We start from the raw sequence: 27,884 nt of genomic DNA on the forward strand, positions 1-27,884 counted from the left end.
CAGCTGTATTTGTGAACATACCGGTTCCTTGTCACACAAAATCTTAAAGTTATGATTCTGTAACTATAAATTTTTATTACAGATCATTTTTTTTTAATTATGGCTGATATCAACTCTTCACTAAATATGAATGGACAAGCAGTTCTCTTCCTTAGCCTTTAGTGTTGTCATTGGTTCTGTCTTCTCTTTACAGCTGTCAGGGATTCAGGCGTTAGGGTGCACAAAGATAGAGAATAAGTTCAACATTGAGGGATGGTGCATCAGTGATTGGTGTGGAGCATGCTGCTGCCTGTGTTGTTCTTTGATTCAGGAAGTTTTGGTTCACACTCGGGCGACAGAAGGTGCCTGGATGATTGTTAGCAATAGATGATTCTAACAGAAAGAAGGAAATCACTACTATGAGAGTCTGAAGCATCTCTACTTCTATGCCAGTTAGAGAGCTAGCTAAAAACAGGTACTACGGAGGTTTCTGGCCCTAGGGAGGTTGGAAAAACAAAGAGGAAGGATGAAGAGCACCGCTGTCGGTCTTTTTATGTTCGCTCATTCTCAGGATGAGTCGAGATAATAAGGAGGAGGGAACGGAAGGACTTGAAGGGGAAACCACGGATATTTATACCCGGTAGGCACAGCCGCCTCACAGGACCATCCAGAGCCGACGGGAAATCATGCCCCCAGGGAGAGCAGTGTCCCCAGGGAGAGTAGTGTCCCCAACTGTTGAGTATCACGGTGGTTGAAACACGTGTAAGAGATCTGAAACTTGTACGTCTGTATGTATATATATATTGGGGATCCCACCTCTGCTGAATAGAATAATAACAACAATGAACACACTACTATCACTTGCTTCAACACCAACTTTTCCAAAAAGGACTGCAGTAACAATCGGCTCGCGCCCCAAGAACGGACCCATCAATGGACCCCCTGGGACTGGGAAAACCAGCCTTGCGCTTGCTTTGGCGGGTAAATTCGGTCTGGCTACCGGTCCTTGGTCGCCACGGGACCACAGAAATCGATTCAATGGCCTCTACCGTCCACAGGCCAGCATGGCCACAAGTTGGCCGTCTTTAGGCCTACCGGGTCCATGGAACGCGGTCCATGGACCCATCAGGCCTATTGGCTCCTGCCTCCAGCATGGCAACCTAGGTCAGTGGACCTACTGCACATGTCCTTAAGCACTGGCCATAGCACCCTTCCCTTGGTCATTGTGCTAGTGACTACATGATGTAGTCCCTGGCCTTTTGTCAACCTTCTTCTGCCACTGTGCCTCTGGCCTGATTGGACTTCAGCGAAAATGGGGAGGGCCACGGTTTCGGATTGCAAATCGTGGCCTGCGCGTGCAAGCGCCCGAAGCAAAACGACTGATCGTTCCAAATGACGTTCGACAGAAGTACACTTTTAAAATGCGCCTTTTGGCTCAATGAACCACGCGCTCGCTTGTAGCTATAAATTGAGAGCTCTTCCCATAGTGTCAAGTGATAACCAGCAAGTCCCAGATCCTTTATCTTCATCGGAATCAAACGCCACAAGATGCAACCATCAAGCTCGAAACGTGTCAAGAAGCCAAGGATCTCGCTTTCCTAGGGATGCTGACACCGCATGGGATTTTATCTTTGTTGCCTGTTCACACAACATTCTGGCGCTCCCGAAGGGGCTTACTTCCCCAGGGATGCCGACACCGCATGGGGTTCCATCCCTGTGCAAGATTGTGACTCTCCTTGAGGGCTCGCCTTCATCAGCATTCACCCAATTCCCTAACTCCCATAGCGGAATTATAGTTTTCTTCACTGACTCCCGGGGGGAATCCATATTAGGGCGTTCCGGCAGATTGGCGAGACGTGGAGCAAGACGTTGACTCGACTATACTAGCCACCGCTTCAGTATCACCTAATTAATGCAAGAGAAGGCAGATGGATAAATGACTGTGTATTATAATATCAAATAAAGAAATGAGCGGTTTGACATCCCATCTTCCATTAATTGCGTGTTGATGGTCGAGGACGTAATGTGCTCAGACGTCTCTTTCGTTGCATCTCCTCCTTCCTTTGTTGTTTCTTCTCCTTCGTCCTCTTTTGTTTCTCCCCCTTCCGTCTTTGTTTTTCCTCCTCCTTCCGCAGCTGGAGCCTCGCATTTTCGGGGAGCCAATAGTCTGGGAGATAAGTTTCCTTCTCATAAAGCACACGGTGAACATATCTATTATTTCGCCATACTTTATCTCCGACATGACAAATCCTAAGGCTCTTTTCAACCTGCTGCGCCTCATACCAATAGGGAAGATTCTCCAATTCATCATGGGCCAACGGTTCTGTCGTAGCCCCAGAATCCGAGATATTGTCTCGGCCGTCGAGTTCGATACCACCAGGAGGCCGAGGCCGGTTATTTGAGGTCCTGTCAACAGACAGCCGCTCGAGCGTGACGTTGAGGGAGGCTGCAGTCTTAGATGAGAAATAGAAATAGAAGGCCGCATTATGAGAAGCAAAACAGACAATAAAGAGGGGGAGATCGTTAAACCCGTACTGGAGGTATTGGTTTGAAACGGCACCTTTTGGAGAAAGTCACCCAACATCTCGCAATAAGCTGGAAGAGTGGGTTGTTGTGCACCGGACGGCAAAACTTGACTGGGTAGTGGCGGAGGGCCCTCGGTTCCTTGTCTATCCATGCTAAGGATGTGCAGAGATGCAGAGGAGGAAGAGAATATTTGAAGCAAGATGGGCGAATATTTGAAGCAGGAAAAAGATTTGGAGAACTGAATTCAAATGAGACCTTCTATAGCCCTTTATACCTCAACCCCATGTTGGCTGGACTGGCTGCACTGTCTGTCAGCAATCCCTTCCACCTGGTCCATAATTCCTAAAGGGAACGCCAGGGCGAGCTGACCCGATACCCATCTCGCTGCGCCCTCTCGCGAAAAAGAGCACAGGGGTGAAGTCATGCATGCTTCTGCACTGGTTCAGGCGCAGATGATTGGCTGCGGGTGTAGTTCCGTCTTCCCAATACATGCCAGCCCCATGTCCCTCGCCTTATCAACTGGAGGAGAGGATCGAACAGTTTGCCGGTTGGCTGAACTTCCTGGCGTATCAGGAGGGTCGGGGGGGAGAGCGGAATCCTTTTCAACTGGTCGATGTTGGCTGGATGAGATATATATATCTTGATCTGACGTTGGAGAAGCCGGCATGAATGATAGGGCCAGAGGATGAGCTGTATTTAGATTTTCCTTCATTTTGCTTTCGTGGATAAAGCCCCTATGGGGTTGCCAAACCGCACTCGTGGGGTGGTGTATCACAAAATGACAAGCCTCGATGCAGGTCGCGCCTCGGATATTGCTTCATGGCTTCGCCTCTGTGCTCCATGGATGTCTCGACTCTAAGCGAAAACACCAACAGGCGCACTTCTTGACTGGCACACATGGTTGGGTTAAGTTCGGCCGTCCTCGTGCATGCCACCCCCATGTTCCTTGTCCCCGGTTTTAGCGGCTTGTCGATTCGAGCCAGGGGGAAAAGGGGGGCTGAATAGGTTGACTGGCTGATATTCGCTGGACGAAAGCCCATGTTGGCATGGGGGGTGGTGGCCAGGAGCACTTCTGCATTGGTCCACCCCATCAATGCAACATTTCCCGGTTCAGCGGCTTCTTCGGTGTGGATGATTGGCGATCCACGCAGCATGCATCTCAGCTACTGTTTTTCCCACCCTCCTTGATTAGGCTTGACCTATATTTGTTCGCAGGCTGGGGTTGAACGTGGGACATATAAAGACGTCAAGTGCCTCCTGGAACGAGATCGAGGGGAGAAGAGCATCCCATCATCTCATCTCGCAACATGGCTACCTTCACGTACGATATCGCCTCCCCTGGACCTGCCGACGGTTCTCCCTCGCCTCAGCTGCACACAGTGCACCTCCTGGAAGCGTACACTCCTGATCCTCGGTCAGACGAAGAGCCCCAGCACCTCCTTCCAATGCCCATGCCCGTGCCCGTGCCCTTCTTCTCTGCGTCCGGTGAGCTCTCTAAGGATGCAGCAAGTGAGGCGTTCGCTGATTTTTCTGCCCTGCCATCCACCGTCTCTGGTCTCGATGACATTAACTGGGACGAATGGATCCTGTTCGACTCCCCCCCAGTCAATGTTCCCCCACCGTCACTCCAACTGTCGGATATTTCCGACGACCCCATCGAGGAGGCTCACCGAAGCCCGAGCGACGTTGCCGATGGCCCACCCAATCAACGAGAGCCAACCCCTCCCCTGGCCTCAGACAATCGCGAAGGCAACACATTGAAGGAACCGTTGAATTATTCCGATGATTGCATCGAGGCTGACCCACGTCCAGGCAAGGAACCCCATGTCCAAACCCACCGACCGGAGCAAGTTACCCGCCTGGCGTCGAACCGTTGGGAAGGCGATGCGTTGGGGGAGACGCTGCATAATCAGGAATACATTATCTTGCCCCTTTCTCAGGTGAAGATTCTGAAGCTGGTGTATAAGCGAGACGGGGATGAGATGTACCAGATAGTAGGACGGATAGATTTACAAGAAACGCGCGGATACGGCACACAAGGAAAGCCGTGGAAGTGCTTGGGCTCTGCTGGTAAGGCTCAGTACCTGCTCTGTGAAAAACATTTCTCACGCCTCACTCACTCTCGCAGAAGACCCAATCATCATCGATGGGCCAATGAGTCCCAACCTGCTTAGCGACTCCGATCCGTTTGTCGCCATTCCATCCCTTCAACGAAATATAGAGAGGGTTCCCGGGGGTTACAAGGTGTATGCCAAGATGACATTGGACGATTTGCAGGAGCATGGAGGGTTGGGGCTGCTGGCAGCTTACTGGAATATCGAATGTCGTCGAATGAGGTCACGTGGATTATGTCAGCATTGATTCAAGATGGCCCAATCTCACGAAACCTTTCTATTTCTAGTTAGTTAGATGCTTAAATTTATGCAACAATTGAAGTCTCATTCTCTTCATTTTCTTCATTCTCCTCTTTCGTTTTCTATGTTTGGTTTCCCCACTTCGTTTCACTTTACTCTTTCTTCTTCATTATATCTATCCTGGCCAGCACACACATTTCCAGAACTTGGAAATTCCACTTCACACCGCCATCAATACAAAAAGGGCCACGCTGATTTCTGAGCTTGTGGTAGCTCAATCCCTGGGAAATCATATGTCCCCGAGAGCTACGCCAAAGTCGTGGCCAATCGAACACATTCAGCAGAAGAAGAATGCCGTAAGAAGACAAATAACCCTGGGGATACATAAATTTCCGGCCGTTGAGCGCGGAAAGAAATGCCCTAGGTAAGGATTTAATTGTAAATATCTATAGTTTGGGGGGAAATGCCTTGAGAACAACAAATACAGGTTTCCATAAAATTTGATTCATTCCCTGAGAAACACAAATATTGATGTATATATAACATATGTAGAATAATCCAAATGATAAGAATTAATTCTTACATCTCCGAAATGAAACACAGGCATCGGTATTGCCCATAATGCCTTCCTCCCATTGGCGAAACCTGTGGAATGTGTCGTTGTCACTGGTGTTATCAAGAGCTACTAGTTTGACCGTAGATTATCCTCAGTTTGGATAACTCCTAATCTTATCCGCTGTACCACCAAAAGAAACACTAGCATTGAGCCTGGGCTTTTTGGGCATTCTGCTAAGAATCGAAGACACTTCATCCGCATCTTCAACTGGGGTCGCAAAACTCCATTGCGCATCCTGATAGGCAACTTCATCAGACACCGTTGATACGTCAGAATCGTCTAAGGTGACGGCTTCGGATGAAGCCGTCCCTTGCTGAGACGCACAATGGTGTTGGGACTGGGCATCCAGGCGTTTTTCATTTGCCAACTTGATAAATCCATCGATCTTTTCCTTTGCCCAATCTCGAGCATTTCGATATGCGCATGCTCCTTCCCGAAACGTTTGCGGGTCGCTGGTCATCGACCAGCCCTTGAACTGGGTCGTAAAATATTCAGGACAACGGTTTGGACCTTCAGGCTCAGTGAGATGAGTGGTGTATAATTTTAGTGTGCCGCCATGATAAGTCGACGTAAGAGTGTAAGCGTTGTTGTCGTAGGCTGATTCGTCTTGTTGGTATGACTGGAGAGAGTGTATGCCTCGAGCTCCTAGTGCGCCATCATAACAAGCCTGCCGTGTAGCCACAGCCAAGGATCCATCGGGACCTTTTGCTTCCAAAAAGAAGTTTGCTAGCATCGGAAGATCATCCTGTGTTGATGGTATGATATGGTCACTAAGTTCTTTGCGGATTTGACGATCGAGCTGCTCAGGACGCGCACCATAGAAGTGATCTGGTTTGGCATGAGCCAGTGTGCCATCAGTTAAGGGAGCAAGATTTCCAAACGGGTATCCTCCTCCAGCGCATTTAAGATCACCGACATCGCCTTCAATGATAGGAATCACTGACGTTGTGACCGGTTGTTCTTTAGACGCGTGTGTATCCGCTCGTTTGAATTTCCGGAAATGCCCATCAGAGAACTTTGATGGTGAGAGGGAGGGTCTGGGTCGAGCTAATCTTTCATTGATCTCCTCCCAGTTATTTGGCATTGCTGGTATTCGACCCTCAGGATATTCATACCCATCAGGGTAAACGCCATGGTCGATTAGATTCTGCTGGAAGTTACGATTATAGGCCGTGGTGCTCGTGGTCTTTGTAGTGTCCTTGGTATCTGCAGATGATGGAGGAGATCTCGCACGCCGCTTTCTATTATGGGAATTGGATTTGCTCAATGGTTGATTGAGGAGGCTTCCAGGTTCAGAATACTGGGGTTCGAATTATTAGCGCTGTGTCAGTCTCGGATTTGTCGTCACATACATTTCTAAGGTCAGACAAGTCGGGACCTCCCAGTCTGGAAAGGCTCCCTATCTGTTTCAAAGAAGCGGGCGCACAATCGCGGAGAAAGTCAGGAGCAAATTGAAAAGGTTCGCAACGCTTCTTTGACTCAGCATAAAATCGTCGAGTGACAGGCCTATGACATATCTGGGGCGGTCCCAGGCAACTGTTTCTTCGGTCCAACTCTTTTAATGCGTCTTTAGTTAACCAAATCTTTGACAGGTTATCCCAATACGCTGATGCTGGCCCGCTGAGCTTCTGTCTTTTTAACTGATATCGCAACGCGTTGTACGGACGTGACTCAGGATGCTGACGCTTGCGAGATGGGTTGGAGGTCACTGAACAAAGCATATGGTGGTCATCATAACTTTTTGGTTTCTTTATAGTGCCAGTATGCATCGAGGGCCGAAGGAGCGGAGTTCTTATAATTAACTCCTTCCCAGGATAGCAGAATTACTTCAGGCGCTTATCCAAAAAGATTGTTGCCGAAGGCCAATCATGTGTGTACGCAGTAATGGCAGAGTGAGCCGGATCATGTGATGTTAATCCTTTCAAGATTTGTGTATGGTGCAAATTACGTTCTTTACTCATTGTACACCTTTTCTTTACTTTAGATGTCGAGTGCCTTTGTCTTTGCGTCGCCGATGAGCGATTCCATTATGGCTCTCCCTCTCTGCATATTCAGCTGTAGTTCCATGCTATATGACAGAACGTTTGACATCAACTGAAAATACAACGCCGAAATCAATCGAAATCAGCCGAAATCAACGAAAATCAGCAGAAATATTCCACTCCCTGCGACTGCTGGACCACAGTTTGGCTTAGCCTCAAAATTACCCCTCATGATACCACCCCCCCACCTTGCGCACATGAGGGTCCATATTAATATCAAACCTCGATCTAACCTCACAAGGTGTTTCTGCCCAACCTGTTCTCTTTTCGCTGTCGGTTTTACTAGAAGCTTCCACATCACATGGTCTTCACTGGGGGTTTATGGCCGTCATACTTCCTTGGCATCTTCGGGAGAAGTAGTCTTTGCCCTTAAATAACTCTCTGTTAGTCCTTATTAGGATATCCCCTTCAACGATCATTACCGTCTTCAAGGTATTTCCATTGAACGTCCCTCAAGAGATTTTAGGCTTACCACCCAAAAAGAAAGCTGTTGAAACCTACAACACCGAGGCTCAAACCGAAAAAAAAGGGAAAAGATAGACGCATCTGGGTCGACTAGACGACGATTTTTGCATCTCGGTGTACCTTGAAAGTGATGGTTTGCAAAGTTAAGGATCTGAAAACAAATAAGGAGGTAAGATGGTATTCAGCGCCCCTCTATACACAAGCTAATCAGACATTGAGTGGTATCCAGACCATCCGTGACGATATCAGCGACCCAGATTGGCAGCCTTTGGCAAACAATGTCAGAACAAAACCACCAGAAAATACCGTCTTCGTCGTCATCGATGTCAGGGATAAGCAAGGTGCGATTTTTGTGCACGAATCGGGGACCGATGAGTACGTGGGCGGGGTAGGAACGGACGAGCAAGGGAATGTAGTCATGATTCCTTGGAATCATAACTGGTATTATTATACCATCGGCGCCCTTCAAATAGGGCAGATCAAGAAGGCGGTTTAGGAGTGTCTGGGTCAGAGCTACCGAACATCATCTGTGGACGTTGTGTGGCAAAATGATTGCTTAGTTTCCTTGAGATAGGAATCGTTATGAATGGCGAAGCATTGGGATTGTATGTTATCGTTAACCATATTCTACCCTGTATCTGGTCAGACTGGGTCGCTGCTTGGGCATCCTGAGCTGTAAGTTGATACACGTCTCCAGTAAGAGATTCTTTGGTCGGGTCAGTAATGTAGGTAGAGAAAAAGCCTTGCGAAATATATTTACGGGTCGTTACCTACTTTCTGTCATCACCATATTTGACGCCTTTGCCAAAGAGGCTGACTCTCCGTCGACGCTCGGTAAACCCTTTGCAGAATATTGCCTGGCAAGCCGCTGTAGAACGGCACTCTCCAATGTGTCCTGTATCTCCTCTATCTTGGAAGGTAATGCAACTCGATCACGGTCCCTCATACTGACCACAGCTGAGGGTCCAAGGGAGACGGCGCACAGGACGACCATTGAGAGACCCATTTTATGGACGCTTTCAAGGAACTCTAAGTAGATGTTTTGTCGTTTGGAGATTTGCGAGTCGGTCGAATCTGGTTTACCAGAAAGTAGGGCAACAGCTTCTCTGATACGCTTTGCTTCTGGAGGTTTGACTTTCTCTCTGAGTTGAACAATCTTAGCACCGTCAACTAACTTAGCCAAAGCTTTTTTAACAGCTTCACTGGGTTCGACTTGCTTGCGCATTGTTGAAGCCATCGTTGATTTTCAGTGTATTCGGGTGAAGAGAAAAAAGAATACGGTCAAAATCGTTTGATTTTGGTTGAAGTCAGTTTGCTTCGCTGGTTTTAATAGGAACCTAGCAAGAATCAATCAAACGCAGCCAAGTCCGCGCTAGGCAGATGAACGTGACGGTTACAATCAATTGATTTCGGTCGAAATCAGAAACTTTCTCCGGGTATATACGAAAATGGGGAGAATCCGATAGAATCCAATAGAATACGGCCAAGCTCTACCATTCGTCTGCCGCAATACATGAACACTGCTTGTATCTTTCCTGAGCTGTCTACCAAATCGAGCATCCAAATCGAGCATCCAACCGGAACCGATGACCATCCACCTGTCCCTTTACTGATAGAGCATCCCTGGCGTCCAGATCTCGCAAAGATATTTGCGGCGTGTGGGCAATGCGTCTCGCATACTCTAGTTCAATCCCATGTGGGGGAAGAGAAGTTGATAGATAGCATTTGAGAATGGAGTACCTCTCCGTTCAGAGCAACATAAAAGGGAGCAAGATGCACCCCGAATCCTGAGGCAGAGACAAACACTCAACAGAATCAATCCCAATCCTAATCCCAATCCCAACACGACAATTCTTAACGTTCTAACCACGCCACGATGAAGCCCAATCCCCAAGTTTTCCCCGCACGCCCCCAATCCTCTCCCTCTTCAACGCCACCTCCCAACTACAGTAATCCTTGCATTCCCAGCTTCGTAACCAGGGAAGAGCTCAAGGACATTCTGGTGGAGGTCCTCCGAATGAAAGAATCATCGAGTCCTTTCACAATCTACTGCACAATCTACTGCTCCTAACCCAACCGCCGAACCAGACACAAAAGCGAACGAGAAGGAATCGGCCAAAGAAGTGACCCGAGCATCAAAGTTGGAATACACAACCGTGAATGAAATGTAAGCTCAGTCCAATCTTAGAGAAGACCGAGCTGACCATTCTCCAGCTGGAACAAGAAGCAACATCTTTACGAGATTGTGAAAGACGACGTGGATTCGTCAGACACATGCGACAGATACAAAGAATATGTCTTCGTCAATCGACGCCGACATGGTAGGTAGTAATCATATGGATCAAAGACCAGGATCTGACTTCTTCAAGACCGCAATACAAACGAGATCAAGACCTACCTTGACTATAAATCGCCCGAACTGGTGGATATCCTTCGACATGTGTTGCTAGATGTAAGCGCCGTCAGTTTGCGGGAAGATAAGCCATCGGTAATCCATCAACCCATAACCCCCGCAGGTGCATCGGTCTAACATCGACAGGTGCTGGTTGATGTCCTCTTCCAATTTCTACCGGAGCTCGAGGGTTTCTACAAAACCCTTGAAGCCGAATCGACTGCTGGAAAACACCTTTACCTACTGATTGAATTTTTGAAAAGACACTTCTCTCCGTTGAGAGATCGCTTAAACCCCCTGTTGGACCATCAAGAGATTACTTTTGAACTCCTCTGGGCAATGTTCAAGCCAAATGAGCTTATCTTTATGGTTGACCCATGTTCCGAGCAGCCTCGGTGTTTCGTTTATGACTCGGGTGAATTCATATTGAGCCCCCAAGGGGATCACTTCGAGATTGAATGTCGGTCGCTCGACTACGACGGAAAGGTATTTGGTGAGGTGACAACAGTGCTTCAGATCCCGAAATTTCGATCCGCTAGAAAGATATCCGACCTAGGGGCCTTCCCTCTGAAATTTCATAATCGCAAAGCCAAAATCGAGGCTGAGCTCTCTGAGCGAGGCCGCAAGTTCAAGGGCCTTATGGGCGTCGCTTACTGCGAATATGAAGGTCTTGCCCATCTCAAGACGAATAAAGGCCCATTCAAATTCCACGTGGCTGGCCGGATGATGGTTGACGCCTTAGCTTTTAAGGAAAAGAACCCGAACTACGGATTCTCACGGGTAAAGGAAGAGAGCACAGGCGGGTTTATTATATTTTCTGACAGTGGATATGAAAAAGAGAAGGACCAGAAGACGGTGAAGCCTCGAAATCTAGATGCCAAGAACATGACAGACAGGGAGTACATCCTCTGCAGCCCCACGGTCCTGGGCTTCAGTCTCAGCAAAAGGGTTTGGGGTCAGTGCCAACATTTTCCCAATACTTTAGCTGCGCTAATGTGACATGAGAACAGCGGAATTCGCGATTTCAAATATCCGTCCCATTGACTGGAGCCAGCTATCATCGTTCGATCACTTGGAGATCCCTAAGGTAAAGAAAACCATGATCCAGACGATGGTGGAGAGCCACAGGCCTGGCTCGGAGATATCGTCCTTCGATGACATCGTCGTCGGAAAAGGGAGGGGCCTCATATTCTTGTTGTAGTAAGTTGCCAGAAAGCTGTCTTGCTGGATCATCCGGTTAACTCTGCCATTTCACAGTGGGCCTCCTGGAGTTGGGAAAACGTTGACGGCGGAGAGTACTGCGGATCTCCTGAGAAGGCCGCTCTACTCGGTTTGTCCCTTGGCTCCCAATGTGCGATCTCGTTCTAATTGCAATAGGCATGCGCTGGTGATTTCGGAATCAAAGCGGATGATCTGGAAGAACATCTGTCTCGAGTCCTTGACCTCGTCCGTCGCTGGGATGCGATATTGCTTCTAGACGAAGCTGATGTCTTTCTGAGCGAACGCAGCGTCAACGGCCTGCATCACAACGCTCTCATCTCTGTGTTTCTCCGCTCGCTCGAGTATTTCGAAGGGATCATGTTCCTTACTACCAACCGGCACACCACGCTGGACCCGGCAATGCAAAGTCGGATACACGTCGGTATAAAATATGAATCCCTGAGTTGGGAAGCCAAATCCCGAGTGTGGAACAAACAGTTGAGCAATGCTGGCGCTAAAATCTCGAAAAAGGAGTTGGAGAAACTGCTGAATAAAAGCTCAAATGGGCGACAGGTAAGCAGTCAATATCCATATCATATGCGGTGACTGACATGGCAATCCAGATCAAGAACATTGCCCGAGCTGCATTTGCACTGGCCAAGGGAGGGGAGGTCACCATCACGCATATCGAGACAGCTCTGAACTGCGCCGAAGAATTTGATCAGGACTTCCATGGCGCGGGAGCGCTTGATAATATGAGAGCATACACGTGACGATTGATCGGTATGCTATGAATGATCGCGGCTATTGGTGGTGGTTTCCTTTTTAGTAAACGTATCTCGGGCTTGGAAATCGCCTGCATCAGTGTAGCGGATGCGTGGCCGATCTTTAGATTGGAATTTCGTGGAATATTGAACTGGTGCAGTCCCAAGCGTACTTGGATGAATGGAACTTCTTGTACTTTCTATGACGTAAGCTGATCTGCAAGTCTTGGCGAAACACCAGACGAAGATAAAATAAACCTCCAAGTCAGTATGATGAGAGACTATTTCTGTAATTAGGAGTCTTCATGATGTATTTCATCTTTCCGTAGCTGCATATTGTTAGGGAACCTTCCAGATGTTTCTATGCCAGAGGTAGCAAGAAAAGAGCAGCATTACAATGCCTAATTCGGAGACTCGGTCCTTCGCTTTTCCTCCGCTCCTGCATTGTTTTGAATAGTTCTATTAATAGCATAAGATGGTAAATACAAAATTGGCTCTTTCTGAGCTGACCTCAATATGAATCCAGACTGAACTCAGAGAATTTCCTAGAGTGTACTGTACAGTACAGTAAAAATTATCATATTTTTTGAATGATAAGAGTGACCGCATTTAAGAGTAAAATGGCCCCTATACTATTGAGGTATGTTGGGTGACCAGGCTGCGCTTTCGATCGTGGGGCCAAAAAGTGGCAATCTTCGGTCACTGACCCTGGTTGGAAATATCCAAGGAGGCCCTGCGCCAAGAGAGCGAATACCAAAGTTCAGCATAGTGCTGTCGGGCTGCGGTTTATATATTTTCCTTTGTGTTGGGTAGGCAGTAAGCTCGTACATGTAATTGAAGACGTCCAAAGATAACCCGAATAGGGAGGGTCAGTGGAAATGAATAAACCAATCAAATCAAAAATCAATTAAGCTCCATGCTTAGTCATTTGTTTTGGCCAAGAAAATGTTTGGTGGTAAAATTAGCATACCACCCTGTAACTTTCCCTCTCTTTGCAATTCCTCGCACTAACTTAAGGGTCTTTTATACCATCAAAGTGGCGGGACTTTCACAAGAAGATCGCAACATTATCAAGAACCATCCTCTAACCAATTCAGATAGAAGCGAAGGAGAGGACAGAGGTAGTAAGGGGAGATGGTGATCTTCCAATCATGATTCGCTTGCTACCTCTCGCCCTACAGCTGCTTGACCAACTGTTGTGCTTTGCGTTATCATTGGCTCATGTCGGACCATGACTCTAACCGCATCTGCAACACAACGGGTTGGTTTCCAAGGTTGGCCTACATTAATCCTAAATGGGAATAGCCGATGTTCTCAAATACGATTTCAATGCCCCTATTTTGTTCGCGCTGATTACCATTCCTGTCGCGATCGAATAGGATTAATCTCCACCCAGTTCATTGCTCGGCGGCTCTATTCGTTCTTTCATTCACGTACTGCATCAAAGCCAAGCCGGATCAACCCTGTGGCCATAATCCTCCCTTTGATTATATATACCAGCATTCGTTCCCAGCGAGCTATCTTCTCTCGCAGATATCATACATCATAACTTGCTAACAATTCTGCAGTTTGCTTCCCATTCATCATATATGGCTGAGCTTTCGGACCACGATTGCGATATCATCGCAAACCATCCTCTAAGCGACTCACTATACCGATTACAAGATCTACTTCAAGAGGCAGAACAAGCATATAATGCTACCACTGACCCTCAAGATGCAATCTGCCAAAGGGCAATATCAAAGCTTCTCACCACCTTGATGGGGGAGGAAGCCGCATTCAACCTTCGTTTTCCAGCAAGCAATAAAAATGTGGCATCTGAGCTGTCAAGATTGTTCACCTGCCTTCAAGATGGCGACTTCAGCTACGAACACTACCGCACACTAGTACGACTTAAAATCCAAAAGGCGACCAATGTCGATATCTGGAAAGCTGTCCTCGACCTCATCACCACCGTCTCGCGAGCAACCCCTCCGCCCCGAACCGTTTCATCCATTCCACAAACTCCCTGGCTGCGCAACACCAGCAGTTTCGTCAACTCTACAGAATATCGAAAACACGTTGATGCTGTGCTGAAGGAGGAGCTTGGAGAGATACACGTCGATATCCCTGGGTTCTTTGACGCGTACTTTGGAAACATTCCACAACTCACTGCAGCTTCACAAGCGGTGTTGGAAAGGGTGCAAGAGGGGAGACAACCCACTTTACGGTGAAGAGGAGGGCTGGCGGGGCTGGCCTGAACTTGCGGCAGAAAAAGACGTTCTGGGATGGCTGGCTAACATCATCGCTGAGCTCGTACGATTAGCCGAAGCGCAAGAGCCGTCCTGGAAGATCGACCGCAGACCTCTCGCACAGCCAAGCCAGCCACTACAGGGGTCTATCGCGGAGAGAAAGCTCGATATCGGCTTTGTCGATGATCCGACGGCCACAGAAGACTCCAGATGCCGCTGGTCGCAGATCCTGGTGCCAGGAGAGCTGAAGAATGACCCGAAATACGACAGGAAATCCGGGGCATGGTTTGATCTTGGCAGGTATTCCAGGGAGGTCCTTTCTGCGCAGGACACTCGTCGTTTCGTGCTGGGGTTCACCCTTTGCGGGCCATTTCTGCGACTATGGAACTTTGACCGCCTGGGCGGGATCGCGTCGGAGGAGTTCAACATCAACCAGGACGGCCTTCAATTTGTGTCTGTTGTCCTTGGATTCCTCCTGATGAGCCGGGAGCAACTTGGGTTTGATCCCACCATCGTCACGACCGGAACCGAACGGTATATCGAGATTGAGAAAGACGGTACGAAGGAACGGCTGATCATCGACGGGATTGTCGGACGAGCACGCTGCGTCGCCGGGCGAGCCACAACCTGCTGGAAGGCACACTGTGAGACTGACAAATTACGGACGCCGCTGGTTGTCAAGGACTCCTGGCAGTATCCGGAACGCACTGAGGAAGGAGAGTTGTTGCGAGAAGCGATGGCGAAGGGGGTCAAGAATGTGGCGAGGTACTATCACCACGAAACCGTTCGCATTGACGGCAAGGTTGATGATGTCTTGGCTTTCCGAAAGGGCCTCAGTATTCCGACGAAAGATGAGAAGGGTGGCTTTAAGGCGACAGTGCGGCGTAGTATGTCTCAAAGAGGACAAAAGAGCCAGGGCAGCACCGCCGGCCAAAAGCGATCCTCTGACTGCGTGGACACAGCGCTTCCTCCTCCCCCAAGCAAACGTACCCAGTCAAGTTCTCCGTCCAAACCTGCCGGCGGCTCAACCCAATTAAACCGAGTGCACCGCCGCGTCGTTATCCGGGACTACGGGAAACCAATCTACCAGAGTAGCTCGAAGGCAGTTCTGCTCGCTGCGCTGGCCGGCTGTATTGAAGGATACATGTCACTTCATGACGAGGCTGGCCTCATCCAATGCGACGTTTCCCCCCGGAACCTGATGGTGAACGAAGACAAGGACAACCCATCATGGCCTGCCTTTCTGATCGACCTTGACCTGGCAATCAGGGTACAACGGGATGCGTCTTCCGGCGCACGGGGCAAGACTGGCACAAGAGCGTTCATGGCCATCGGTGTCTTGTACGGCGAAAAGCATTGTTTCATGCATGATCTGGAGTCGTTCTTCTGGGTCCTGTTCTGGATATGCATTCACTATGACGGCCCAGGGAAGGGAAGCACTGTCGAGCGGTTTGAGAAATGGAATTATATGAGTACTGAAGAGCTGGCGGCTGCAAAGCAAGGAGTGATAAGTGAGGAGAGCGACTTTCTTAGAATTGCTGGAGACTATTTCACACCGAGCTATCAGTCCTTGATCTCTTGTGTCAACCGTTTACGACGGCTTGTCTTTCCAAACGGCGGACGGTGGAAGAAAGAAAATTCCAATCTATCCCGGAACATGATTGAAACGCTTCAAGATGCGGAAAATAACCCAAACATTGTAAACTAATGCAGATTCAGTGTATATGTTGATAGCGTATTGTAGCGTGACTTGCTTTTTGTTTGTGTTTTGATATAGCATGCATTTGAGTAAGAGTGAGGATGGACATGATTTGTGAGAACCGCAAGTTTCCTTTTATTATATATATCTCTATTGTACAAAACTAGTTCTCTAGGCTCCGTTGATATTCCAACGCTAGTTTCTCCCGAGCGCGACCCCGCACAACAGTTCCGTGGGCCTCCTCTGCATGGCTTAGAAGAGCAGATTTGGCCGGGAGCAACTTCCCCTCACAAACATTGCACTCAACCCCAGTGGCCGGCCATGGAGGGTTGATATGTCTTCGTAGAAAGTGCCTTGTAAGTGATCCGGGTGTTGCGTATTTCATAATGCGGTCCTCCAGCGCGCAACTAGGATTCCCAACGCAGAGAAAGCAAACGCGAGGCCGAAAGCAGGTCTGAGGCTGTTCAGCTGTAGACTTGGCCTGCACAGACTCCATTGCTTGGTGCAAGAGGACCTCAGTGTTATCCTTTACCGAGCACCTCTGCCGCTTGGTCGGAGGACAAGGGTCATCATCGACCGTGGGCCGGCGCGAGGGCCGCCCTTCCTCCACGCCACAGAATGCAACTCCTGCGTTGATTGTGTTGATCCTCCGCTGATATTCCGCTTCAAGATTAGCGCCCGGCATGGTCAGCACGCAGTCAACAAACATCAAGTGCTCGGGAGGCATGAAGGCCTCGTGCTCGAAAGTGTCCATGACTTTGGTATCCACCAGCTTCCCGGCCAGTTGTCGTTCAAGGTCAATCACAGGCTGCTCATTCTTATAGCGCTCAAGGTTCTCACGGATCCGTCGGTTCCGCTGCCGCTGCTTCTCGTTACGCAGCTCACGGATAGCCCTGTTCTTCTCCGACTTTGCTTCTGCTGTCCGATCACGGAAAACTTCCAGTCTCTCCAGCACCTCAGGGTTGGACTCGGCGAGTAATCTGTCGTCAAGGTGCCCTAGAGCAGTCTTGCACACCTTGTTGGCACGTTCTAACTCGGCTTCACGATCCTCCGATTCACGCTTGCGCTTCTGGAGAGTATCCTGACGGCCAAGGACAACTGGAAGGTAATTGAGGGACCGTGATTCTTCTGGAGAGAGCTTATACGGTCGGTTGGGGTCGATGGATGCACTCATCGAGCAGGCAAATCGCACCAATGCTGTTTGGGAGCCTGTTTTCCGGACTATTCCCTGCGCGTCAACGTCGACGTCCACCTGATAATGCTTGACGAAGGTGCGAATATCCGCGTGCTGGAGCATGACGTTCTGAAGAGCTTCCGTAACTTCCTCTGTTCATCGTTAGCCCTCCGACATGACTGCAACATGAAGAAAACGGAGGGCTACTTACCGCTGTTGTTAAATGCCTTAGCTCCAGCATATCGGAGGTTGTACGGGTGGGCGACCTCCTCAAAGCCCGTGATCTCACCGGCTCGGCGCATCCGGGAACTCACCATGGATGGAGTCATCCTCTGATCCAAGCAAATTTTAAATCCGGTGGATGTTGGCTCCGTCTGGCAAAACACAAACTTATCCAGTAATTCATCCTTTAGTAGTAGCGGCTGCTGCTGTCCCTTGCCATCCAGCACCTTGGCGCTGTAGAGTTTCTCTGCGCAATCCAGCACTGGTCCACTTGTTGAAATTGACTTGAATCCTCCAATGTGAAAGAGCAGAGTCAGCAGGCAGATATGCGGGCTGAGAACCAGGGTTGGGTCAAAGATGATTTCCGGAATCTTAAACTCGTTCCTATCAATTCTGTCAGTCAACCAGGCCATGCCGCGAGGATCAGAAACACATACGGTGCCTTATCTCCGAGAAATCTTTTAGTAAATTCTGGTTTTAAGAATATGAACAATCGGGGGCGTCCGCCGTCTGGAACGCGGATCAGGGTTAACACGACGTCTCGATACCGAAGATGGAGGATCGCCGAGGGACGGCTGGCGGTGATGGCTGCAAGCTGCAAGAAGAGAAGCATTTGAATGCGCTGCCAACCGCAGACAAATGTCATCTCAGTGGTGGTGAGAACGACTTGAGCGAACTCAGCAACATCTTCAATGTACATGTTCTTCTTTGGCCGCTCAACAAGAGCCAGCTCTTTTTCTGTGGCCACCTGTGCAACAACCTGCAAGAGATTAGTGGTGCTTCGGGTTAAGTGATCCGAGGAGAGAGAGTATAGGTGCTCACATCCTGTAACCTTGACAATTGTATCTTTGCTGAGTCCCGATGCCGTTTCCTGTTTGAGGACAAGGTGCCACCACTTCCAAAATGTCTCCAGTGAGCTTTTGCGCTTAATGCCCGGACAGTATCGATTGTTCTTGCCACGACGGATATCACACCGCCAGCTAAAGAATGCATACAGGAAGCGAACCGTCTCCTCTGAATTAGAGATCCGATCCCATTGCCGCTCCGCGTTAGCCTTGATGTGCCGACAATACCTGCCCAGCGCCACTGGTGAGCTTATAACACAGTCTAAGGGTCAAATGAGCCACTGCCTACCTCTCCCAGTAACCACGGGTCTCATCGAGTTTTTCCTGGGTTCTGGGGCTGTACCGCTTCTGTCTCGAAGCTGAGCGATATCAAGGCTCTCTGCTAAGGCCAGGTAGTGTTCGGGGGGGAGCTGGCCGTCGTCGTCGTCTTCATCGTCGCTGACGGAGCCACTTTCATACCCACTGTCTGAAAAGATGGCATCCAGTGCGGAGAGGGTATCCAGAGCAGACCTGACATCCGTCTTGCTCCTGCTCTGCTTGTCAGGCCCGGCCAAACAAGAGAGAGGCGCCATGATCAGGACGGCCCAAGGAGAGAGCCGACAGGAGAAAGGGACAGGAACAAGTAATGAAAGACTTAGACGCTTTCCTGGATAGAACTGGCCCGGTAGTGCTGCGAAGGAGGGGAGGGAAGGGAGCCGCAGACGGCATGGTGAGAGTGACGGGGACTGGAGGCAGAGAGAATAACATGATCCATGATCTGGGGAGGGAGCCAAATCCGACAGAGTGAAGCGTCAAAAACGGCTCCCCTCCCCCTCCCAAAAGAAGGGCAGTGGGTGAGCGAGGGTGAGCGAGGGTGACTGGAAGCCACGAAAATGCACTTCTGTTTAAAATCGTGGCCACGCGTGGAGGGAAGGGTCGCGGCCGTGGGGATAGATTCACGTGATGATCGAGGTTGGGCGGTTAGCGGGAGGCCGAAAGCAGCGGCGAAAACAGCCATTTGCAGCCTCTGGCCAACCGTGACATCGTTATATGGAGAATTTAAAAAGATTCAGATTGTAATTTAATTATAATGATATATAATATTTAAATTTCAAATTCAAAAGCTAAGATAATATGAAATTTATTGTTATTATTACAAATAATAAATAAAGACAATTTAATCTTCTTCAACTGTGATTGTCAGATAGAACTCTTTAACTCATTTCTTATTATTGAAAATATACTCACTGTTAATTTTGTTTTGCTCTGGAGCAGCTCTTTTTGGCCTGTTTCGCGGCCATTTTAGGCCGCTCCAGCGCAACGCACTCCGTCCACGGCACACAGCCCAACCGCCACGCACCAACCATCGTGCACATGTGATCGCACGGTCGGTGAGCGACGACCTACGCGCTGCTCGCGCTCGCAGTCACCCACACTCTTTCTGGTTCCTTCCATGGCCACCGTTTTGTATTTCATGGCACCAGGAACGAAACCCCTTGATTTTCGGCCTCTTTCAGTCACCCTGCTCATCCGCTAAATCCATCATGGCTCTACATAAGAAGGGCCAACCGCCCCGATGCCTCAAAGGCATTCCCTCCTACATTTCGTCCCCTCCATCGCCGTTTCTACATTGAGAGTAGATATTCATCTGCACAGCTAGCAAGCCTGCCCTTCTGCACAGCAAAACTCGTCTACTAGTCTCTGCTCCTCATTCCTGCCTGCGTCGCTGCTCCCTCCCTGCCTCACCGTTTCATCGACCATCCTCGGTTGGGCCATCACGGCGCCGTGAACATGGCAAAGCGTTGTCGAAGCCGAGTGACATCCAGCAATGACGATGGCACGGCTGACGAGACGTCCCCCATGGACACGGACAGCGAGTCCGATCGAGGATACGAGACAGAGCTGACTGATCCTGATTCCGATGTGCCTCGCGACAGACGCAGGGGCAAACGCAAGCGTCGACGACTGCGCTATAGGCCCAACGCACCAGTCCCCAAGGAGGACGCAGCCGCCGCCGCTACCGACGACTCGGATGATGATACGGACCCCGAGGATGATACCGAAGACGACATATCGTCGGGGGATGAGGATGACGACTACTCCCCTGGCACCAAGCTCCTCATCGCTCGCATGGAGGATCACTGGCAGTGGTCGGCTCTCTCTCCCTCTGAACCGCAACCTCCCCAATCCAAGACTGACAGAGAACCATCTCCCAGATACTGCAGGAAAAAGGCGAAGACGTCCGCGGACCCCAAGTGGCGGGATCCGGTCGACGCTCTCCGCGGCGCAGGGCGACGCGACCTGTACCTGTTCTTCAACTGGCGTTTCAAACTGAAGCTGGGGAAGGGAGGCCGTCGACTGAGGGGGACGAAAAAATCGAGCGCCCTGAAGGGCGACTGGAAGAACTTCCTGCGCTACTACGAGGGTGCCACTGGCACCAAGATCGATGCAAAGCTGATGCGGCTGACGCGGAAGGTAAGTCCCACTCCCCATCGGGCGCCGATTGGCGAGGCTGACCGTCGTGGAAGAGCCTCCGACGACTGGCCAAGAAGCGCGGGCTGGACGTGCAGGAGAAGGAGAAGACCCCGGTGTATGTTGAGGACATGTCTCCACTCCAGGAGACCACGCTGCGGACGCAGGAGAAGAGATTCTGGCTCGGGCTGCAGCGGATGCAGATCTGCCTCTACAACCTGCTGGGCCTCTTCACGCTGAACCGGAAAAGCGCCATCCTCGCCCTGCGATATAAGGATTTGAGGGTGTCTCTGCAGTGGGACCCTAACGGCGGGCCCCACCTCCCGACGGTGGAATTCAGCTATGAGTTTACGAAGAAGCACCTCGGCCTCACACAGACGTATGCACTCTCCGGTATCGTCCTTGAATATACATGCCAGCTGACAGCTGACCAGGAACACCTTCATCCTGCCTGAGATCATCTACGACCCGTCTCTGATCCTCAGTCCGCATAACTTTCTATTTGGCATTCTGTTCTTCTTTGGTGCCTTCAAGGCCACCAATCTCACCTCGATGAAGAAGCTCAGAGGACTGAAGATTGGGGGTGGCCGACAGCAGAAACCGATCCCGCTGAAGCCGGAGATGGCCAACTACTATGTCTTCTGCAGGGTGGAGAAGGTGGATGGTAAGGTCCGCATCCTCCCCGAGGATAAGATGGACCCTTCGTCCGCCATCCGTACGATTGCCGAGATCTGCGGTTTTCTGCACCCCTGGTTCAACCATCGCTGCCGGTACGGCGGGGGTAAGATCCTCAACCGGAGTGGTAAAGACCCCATCTCTTTCTCTCCAGACGGAGTGCGTGGGAAGCAGAGGCACTGATACAGAATCATGCAGGATTGGTCGGTGATGCCGAGCAGAATCTAGTCCTGAAGCATGCCAGCATCCGCACGTTCCTGGACCACTACCTTCCGCGCCTGGTCGACATCAATATGCAGCCACTGATCAGCGGTCAGGATCCCAACTCTCCTCTGATGCGAGCGATCACGCGGATCGGCCGCTGGCTGGACAAACGGCGCCCACGGCATCTGACGGATGCGCAGAAGGCGACCGTGGAGCAGGACCCAGAGCTGCAGGAAGCCATCCTGAAGAGAGATCGGGCTGAACAGCGTGTCATGCAGACCAACAGCCCCAAGGGAGTTGAGAAGTTCGAGAGACGGAACGATGATGTCAAGAAGACAAGAAACCGTCTTCTCTACAGGTACAGGAAGCAGGTCTGGGAGGAGTTCGACGACGAGCAGGCTGTGATCGACATCGAACGCCAGCTCTCGGGCATGGCGTTGAATGAGGAGGCAAAGGAGACGCTGCAGGAGGAACAGATGCTCCCAGCGCAGATCCATCTTCTCGAGAATCTCCTGACGTGGCCGACATCCAGATCGGTGGAGAAGGAGTTGCGGCGACGGGACGCCGGGGTCGAAGCCGTCCGGATGTACTGTGGTGTCCTCGAGGGCGGGCCGCGCCGGGGAAGGAGACCAAAGCCGAACCCGCCCCTGGCCCCGCAAGCATCCGACGACACTGACAACAGGAACGATAGGCCGGATGAGGATGCGCCTAACGGTTGGGACGATGCCCTCCGTGCCGCCGAGGAGCACATCCGCCATGCGGAGAAGCCTCGGGGTTGTTTTGAGTGTTTCGCACATCCCGGGTCGTCGGATCACCGGCGCATTTATCAATACTCGCGACCGGCGGACCTGGGCAGGCATTTTCGGGATGATCTCCTCCGGCATCTCAAGGACGGCGAGCCGGCGAGGTGCAGCTGGTGCGAGATCAAATTGGAACACAAGATGCATGTGCAGAGCCATGCAAAAAAAGTCCACCGAGTGCACACGTAGGGTGGGCAATTGTATTGACTTGCATTTTTTCTTTTCCCTCTATCCCCTTTCATAGTCATTAGAATATCATGTAGCATCACATGCTTAGTGCGCTAGCTGGCTAGCATCTCATTGACTGTATTAGACACGAGCTGCAATTGGAAGAAGCCACCGATGCCTGGCAACTGAGCTAAATTTACTGAGATGCAGATCGCGTCTGCGGAACATAGCATCTAAAGAATGATACATAGACGTAGTATGGCTAGTGTCTTGTATTGAGTAGGTCTCCCCTTACTGTAGGCTACATTCTTACAGATTTGACTATAATCGCGAAAAACACACTGTCTCGTGAATGATTCCACCCCTATTCAGGAACCAAAAAGGGAGAGAACTGAGGTGCAGCCACAAGGTCAAATTGCGTACATGTCTTTCCTTATATTGTAATCTCCGCTTGGCGTCCTCCTGGATCCCGTATATCACGTGATATAATGGCCGACTGGTCGCCCTAATCCATTCTGGGTCAAAATGCTTACGTGAGCCATAGCTGGCCCTCCATTAAACAAAACTGAACTTCCACTTCTGTCATCCAGCAGTCGCATCGGTGTATCCCAGTTCTCGAAACCGGCCACATGAAACATCGCCTCCTTCTTGCCCAATCTATCTATACGGAGTATTTGCTCGGATAATGCACGTATGACCATTTTTGTGGTCGTCCTTTTAACCACGGGCGGCTTGTAGTGCCTCCCCCCCTCCGCCCCCAAAACCTCCCTTTCCCCTTTTTTTTTTTTTCTTTTCTTTTTTTTTTTACCCCTTCAAATAAACCCCCACCTCAAAGGATGGTACGTATATTACATACCTCGGGACCCAGAACCCAACAATTTGAGTTTTTCATCATTCTACCTTTGCCCATTTGACTGACCCTGCTGCAGTATTCAAGGACGAGGTGTGAGCAAGCCGCCGCACTCGACGCCTCGAGGGTTCAGCTTGCTTCTCGTCCCAAAAATACATGCAGCGCGAAATAAGACTCCGCCGTAACAAAATCTTCTGGCGGGGTTAAGGTTCAGATGCTAGCCCATGTACGGACGGAAAGGTCCGCAGCCGCTTAGTGCACTGTCGCGTCCGATATGCACAAACATTTTGTGATATGTAATATCGACGCCTATTTGTTGGTTGGCCATCCCAACCCAGTAGTGATGGTCTAGATATTGGCGAGGGAATGACACTGAGGCAACCGATGACCTGAACCAAACCTCGCCGTCAATGCGCTTAGAGATCCACTACGGCTCACGGCTTCCGGCTGTGGCTTAATTATCGGATACATCTATCTCCACCCCAAACTGACTCTGGAGAACAGTTTCGTCGATCCAGTTCGAAATATGATCGTTATCTCCTTGGGGTTAGTTCTAGTAGGTTTTTCTATGAAGAATACGCGTGGCTGCAGCGGGAAGATGTGTCCTGCGACGGGTCTCGAATTTCAATAGGCGTCAATCAGCTCTTTACGGTCATAAACGGACGATCATAAGGCCGTTAACATCGGCCCCCGAAGAGGGGCTGGCCCGAATATGACCACGCCAATACGAATACATGGTGGTCCCTTTAACGTCTGTTTCTCGGGAATCACGCGGTCAAGCTGCTCTACACCGTAAAAACCGTCAGGGACAGAGGACGGGGTGTGAGAGAAAGAGATGAGAAGAGGAATAGATGACAGCCACTATCTATCAAGCGTGAGCCATAGCAGGGAAGGAAAAAGAAAGGCGCCATGGCGCTACATGATCAAGTTGTGGAAAAGATGGCGAGATACTGTTTTCCAGGCCTTGCTTGTTCTTACGCGTGTTTTGGTGGTTCCCAGCCCTTCAACCGCCCAGTTAATTAACTTTTCAATCAAGTTCGAACGCACCGCTACCGATTCTGACCAAGAACCTGTTCTTTCTTCCATTGCTAATTTCTCACCTCTTGCCTTTCGTGAATTTTCTCATCTCCCATGTGCTCCTCAGTCACTCGTCCTGAAATAGATTCTCGTTCTCTTCGATTCAAGCCTTATCCAGCTTTCGTTTACGAGCGAAGAACCCCCCGATTTCACTCCCTCATTCAAGAAACGGTCTCCAGGAAATCGAATCTGGCTCCTTCTCTTAGGATATCTTGACAGCTTTGTCTTTGCAGAGGTCAAGTCGGTTCTTCGGGGTTCAGGTGTGCGGCAGCTGTGCAGGTGCAGAATGTCTGTTGGATCTGGTGTGAATGTCACCACAGCTCCGGCGCCGGCAATGCTAACCCCCAACGATAATAGTAGCAACAACGTACATGTCCCGTCTTTGTCCTCATCTTCTTCCTCAATATCGGATAGTGAACACGACCGAAAATCCAGGGCCAAGCGTCCACGTCTGGCACGTCGAGAACCCAGTGCTTCCATCCTTGTCCCTCGCAATCACCCAGAGATCGAGATTGAGGAGGAGGAATTTCCCCCGGATGATGCTCGGGCAATGAGCCCGAGAAGTAAATCCCGCCGACGTGGAGAAACTAGCCAGAGATGCTCGAGAAATTCTTCAGCGGTGTGTACCTACCTGTTCTCGCCGCTGTCGGTCCCTGATTGTCAACTGCGATTCTGCTCCCGCGAACTGGGTTGATTGCTGACATGGTGGATGATCGCAGACAAGCAGAGACCTTGCAATCGACGTTGAGGGCCCTGGCGGAACGCATCGATGAGCTCAGGTCAGATCACAACAATCTCGAAAATGAGAATCGATTTCTACAGCATTACATTGGAAGCCTCACCAGAACTATGTCGGCGAAGACAGAAAGAAGGCATAAAAATGATCGACCGCGGTCGACAAAAAGGGCGGAAGGGTGAAATAGCCCGGCTGCCCTTTGCCTTCCTACTCTGCAAATCATTCCCTCCGCTTCCCAAAAATGACAAACGGCCGCGAGCGACGATGAGGAAATCCCTGGAAACTTATAAAGTTCATATCGCCATAGCCGTAATGTTGACTGCTGACATTAGGAATGAAACTCTTGCTGTGATGTTGATGCTACACAGACTTGGCAAACTGAAGAGTGTCAGTATCAAGCATGTATAACTCAGGAATAGTCATTGTATCTAACTTGAAATCAGACACCGGGATGACAACCCTGTCCGCAAATCCTGCTCCCGTCGAGAAGATAAGGAATGGGTTATTAGTGCAGAGATCTCGGGTACAAACGGCAGGAAGGTCTGCCATATTTATGAGGATGGGACTGGCACAACTAACAACGTGGTGACGACAAGGAAAGGACAAGGAGGACGAGGAAGAAAGAAAGAAATTGAGTTGCTAACAAGCATAGCGCAAAGAAAGAAACTATCTACAATATCCATAACAATGGCTTTCCGAGTATGCCAAGATCTAAACGCTAAGCCAAGAGCGGGGGGCCTGGATGGTGGAGCCAAGAAGACGCTCTCAAGCCTACTACCGACCCAGAAGGGCACTCCTGAGACGTGCGACGACATGAGACGCCCACACAGACAGGTCGCGGGTCTCGTGACTCCTTTTGTCTTGAGACAATTGTCACAAGACAGTGGCAGTCCTAAGACGATCTTCCTGGGCTATTCTTCATGGCTCTCCAGTCACATGTCCTGCCTCTTGGGTCTACACTCATATGCTTGCCAGCACAGATCATATTCTATCTTAAGTCTGCTCTTTCATGACAAAGTATGACTTGAGCCAGGCGGCACAGTACCTACTGCAAAACAAGACTATGCCGGTCTTGAGAGTCTCTTCATAGATTGCTAAAATTCCCAAGACAGCCCACGTGTAAATGTTACTCTATTTAGCCTTTTTTTTCGTCTGGTCCTCTTGCGCAGCAGTCCGGCGGCCGTGTCTGGCGGCTCGATCGGACGTGCCTGGTCCATCTGCGCCTTGGTCTCCCTGGGGATCAACAGCAGCGCGTTGGCTCCGTCCGACGTCGCCGCTCGAAAGCTGGATGAGACGCTGACCGCCCGCATGTGCATGTCGTACACAACCCATCCTCCGCCGCTTGTAGCCCCAGACCGTTCTCTCCAAGACGGAAGGCTCGGAGGGGTGGACGGTCAGGACATCGGCGACCCTCCACCGGTTCCGCTCATAGACGTGGAACGTGATGGAGACCTTGCCGTCGCTGGACGCCCGTTCGGGCTCAGTCCCAATGGTGGGGAGCGGAACCGTGGGCGGCCAAGGTTCCCGGTCAGCGACGTTGGTACGGTCCCCACCAGGGTCCGTGAGCGATAATCCATCCAACTCTCTGAAATTGAAGTGAGTTATGGGCCGTGGGCCCCGGTCGAGCTCGTCATTCTCGGCGGGCACGTCAAATCGAACGCGATCGGCCTCCACCCTCGTTTCCGGTCGCGTCGACTTCACCGCTGGAGCTGCCGCACCGTGCTCGACTGGTGGTGGCTCTGGACTCTGCAGCCCATCCACATGCCCGAGCTGCTCGGCGTTCGATCCGCTTTCGAGCTCGTTGGCGATCGGAGCGACTCGATTGGCCGCTCGATCAGCATTTTGCCTCGTTGGCTTGTCTTTCTTCTGAGATTTTCTAATTCCGGCAGCCTTCGATCGTTGGTGCCTTGGAGAAGTTCTCCCGTGAGAGTCCCCGGGCGCGTCCAGCTGACTTCCTCGCTGACGCCATCCCGCGATCACACCCCGCAGGTCGAAGTGAGTGACGGGCCGGGAGAGCACGGCGGTGGGAGTGTTGGATTCACGTTGCGCGCTGTCGGTGCTTTGCTCGGCCGCTCTTCCCTCGACCCGGCTCTGCAGCTGGGCGAGAGCCCGCGCTCGATCCTGCGCCACCTTTTCCGATTCGACGCCTGTGTTCTCGACCATGGCGTTCTCGCCCGTGGCACTGTGTTCTGTCTCCCAGCGGGTGCGTTCCTGTGTGTCATGCTCTCCTGCGGCTCTCAGTTCCGCGTCGTCCTGCAGCATTTCGTCGAGAAGCCCATCGATTGCTTTCTCGATGTCCCCGTCATCTCCGGCTCCCGCCGTGGATGGGAGTATATCTGTGGCAGGGGGTGTCTTTGGATTGCGCCTGAGTCGTTTCTGACTGCGCGCCGTGTGGATCGCTCGGTGGTGGCGGG

At 50.6% G+C, this 27,884-nt stretch overlaps 10 protein-coding genes across 10 annotated transcripts; 6 read left to right on the top strand and 4 right to left on the bottom strand.

Annotated features, from left to right (window-relative positions):
• Nucleotides 1-821: 821 nt before the first annotated feature.
• Nucleotides 822-1,421, top strand: HCAG_03070 (predicted protein; the record flags this gene model as incomplete). Its single annotated transcript, XM_001542849.1, has 2 exons — nucleotides 822-1,143; nucleotides 1,228-1,421. 2 exons carry the CDS (start codon nucleotides 822-824, stop codon nucleotides 1,419-1,421), a joined length of 516 nt encoding a protein of 171 aa, XP_001542899.1.
• A 2,391-nt stretch (nucleotides 1,422-3,812) lies between these two features.
• Nucleotides 3,813-5,247, top strand: HCAG_03071 (predicted protein; the record flags this gene model as incomplete). The annotated part of the gene is made up of 3 exons (XM_001542850.1): nucleotides 3,813-4,575; nucleotides 4,634-4,841; nucleotides 5,133-5,247. 3 exons carry the CDS (start codon nucleotides 3,813-3,815, stop codon nucleotides 5,245-5,247), a joined length of 1,086 nt encoding a protein of 361 aa, XP_001542900.1.
• A 319-nt stretch (nucleotides 5,248-5,566) lies between these two features.
• HCAG_03072 (predicted protein) lies at nucleotides 5,567-7,689 on the bottom strand (the record flags this gene model as incomplete). The annotated part of the gene is made up of 4 exons (XM_001542851.1): nucleotides 5,567-6,775; nucleotides 6,828-6,874; nucleotides 7,142-7,183; nucleotides 7,683-7,689. 4 exons carry the CDS (start codon nucleotides 7,687-7,689, stop codon nucleotides 5,567-5,569), a joined length of 1,305 nt encoding a protein of 434 aa, XP_001542901.1.
• A 423-nt stretch (nucleotides 7,690-8,112) lies between these two features.
• HCAG_03073 (predicted protein) lies at nucleotides 8,113-8,478 on the top strand (the record flags this gene model as incomplete). Its single annotated transcript, XM_001542852.1, has 2 exons — nucleotides 8,113-8,151; nucleotides 8,212-8,478. The coding sequence occupies 2 exons, from the start codon at nucleotides 8,113-8,115 to the stop codon at nucleotides 8,476-8,478; spliced, it is 306 nt and encodes a 101-aa protein (XP_001542902.1).
• Nucleotides 8,479-8,748: 270 nt separating this feature from the next.
• Nucleotides 8,749-9,219, bottom strand: HCAG_03074 (predicted protein; the record flags this gene model as incomplete). Its single annotated transcript, XM_001542853.1, has 1 exon — nucleotides 8,749-9,219. The coding sequence occupies one exon, from the start codon at nucleotides 9,217-9,219 to the stop codon at nucleotides 8,749-8,751; it is 471 nt and encodes a 156-aa protein (XP_001542903.1).
• A 276-nt stretch (nucleotides 9,220-9,495) lies between these two features.
• HCAG_03075 (predicted protein) lies at nucleotides 9,496-12,347 on the top strand (the record flags this gene model as incomplete). Its single annotated transcript, XM_001542854.1, has 9 exons — nucleotides 9,496-9,640; nucleotides 10,071-10,149; nucleotides 10,197-10,303; nucleotides 10,352-10,434; nucleotides 10,522-11,329; nucleotides 11,385-11,574; nucleotides 11,646-11,704; nucleotides 11,780-12,147; nucleotides 12,198-12,347. The coding sequence occupies 9 exons, from the start codon at nucleotides 9,496-9,498 to the stop codon at nucleotides 12,345-12,347; spliced, it is 1,989 nt and encodes a 662-aa protein (XP_001542904.1).
• A 1,222-nt stretch (nucleotides 12,348-13,569) lies between these two features.
• Nucleotides 13,570-16,277, top strand: HCAG_03076 (predicted protein; the record flags this gene model as incomplete). Its single annotated transcript, XM_001542855.1, has 3 exons — nucleotides 13,570-13,599; nucleotides 13,907-14,463; nucleotides 14,528-16,277. 3 exons carry the CDS (start codon nucleotides 13,570-13,572, stop codon nucleotides 16,275-16,277), a joined length of 2,337 nt encoding a protein of 778 aa, XP_001542905.1.
• Nucleotides 16,278-16,431: 154 nt separating this feature from the next.
• On the bottom strand, nucleotides 16,432-19,081 carry HCAG_03077 (conserved hypothetical protein; the record flags this gene model as incomplete). The annotated part of the gene is made up of 4 exons (XM_001542856.1): nucleotides 16,432-17,594; nucleotides 17,654-18,048; nucleotides 18,102-18,750; nucleotides 18,799-19,081. 4 exons carry the CDS (start codon nucleotides 19,079-19,081, stop codon nucleotides 16,432-16,434), a joined length of 2,490 nt encoding a protein of 829 aa, XP_001542906.1.
• Nucleotides 19,082-20,279: 1,198 nt separating this feature from the next.
• Nucleotides 20,280-22,828, top strand: HCAG_03078 (predicted protein; the record flags this gene model as incomplete). Its single annotated transcript, XM_001542857.1, has 5 exons — nucleotides 20,280-20,638; nucleotides 20,714-20,963; nucleotides 21,017-21,339; nucleotides 21,395-21,741; nucleotides 21,834-22,828. The coding sequence occupies 5 exons, from the start codon at nucleotides 20,280-20,282 to the stop codon at nucleotides 22,826-22,828; spliced, it is 2,274 nt and encodes a 757-aa protein (XP_001542907.1).
• A 3,773-nt stretch (nucleotides 22,829-26,601) lies between these two features.
• On the bottom strand, nucleotides 26,602-27,732 carry HCAG_03079 (predicted protein; the record flags this gene model as incomplete). Its single annotated transcript, XM_001542858.1, has 1 exon — nucleotides 26,602-27,732. The coding sequence occupies one exon, from the start codon at nucleotides 27,730-27,732 to the stop codon at nucleotides 26,602-26,604; it is 1,131 nt and encodes a 376-aa protein (XP_001542908.1).
• Between the last annotated feature and the right edge of the window lie 152 nt (nucleotides 27,733-27,884).

This window comes from Histoplasma capsulatum, genomic scaffold (genome assembly GCF_000149585.1).
Source record: "Histoplasma capsulatum NAm1 scaffold_2 genomic scaffold, whole genome shotgun sequence".
In the NCBI taxonomy this organism is placed as follows: Eukaryota; Fungi; Ascomycota; class Eurotiomycetes; order Onygenales; family Ajellomycetaceae; genus Histoplasma; species Histoplasma mississippiense.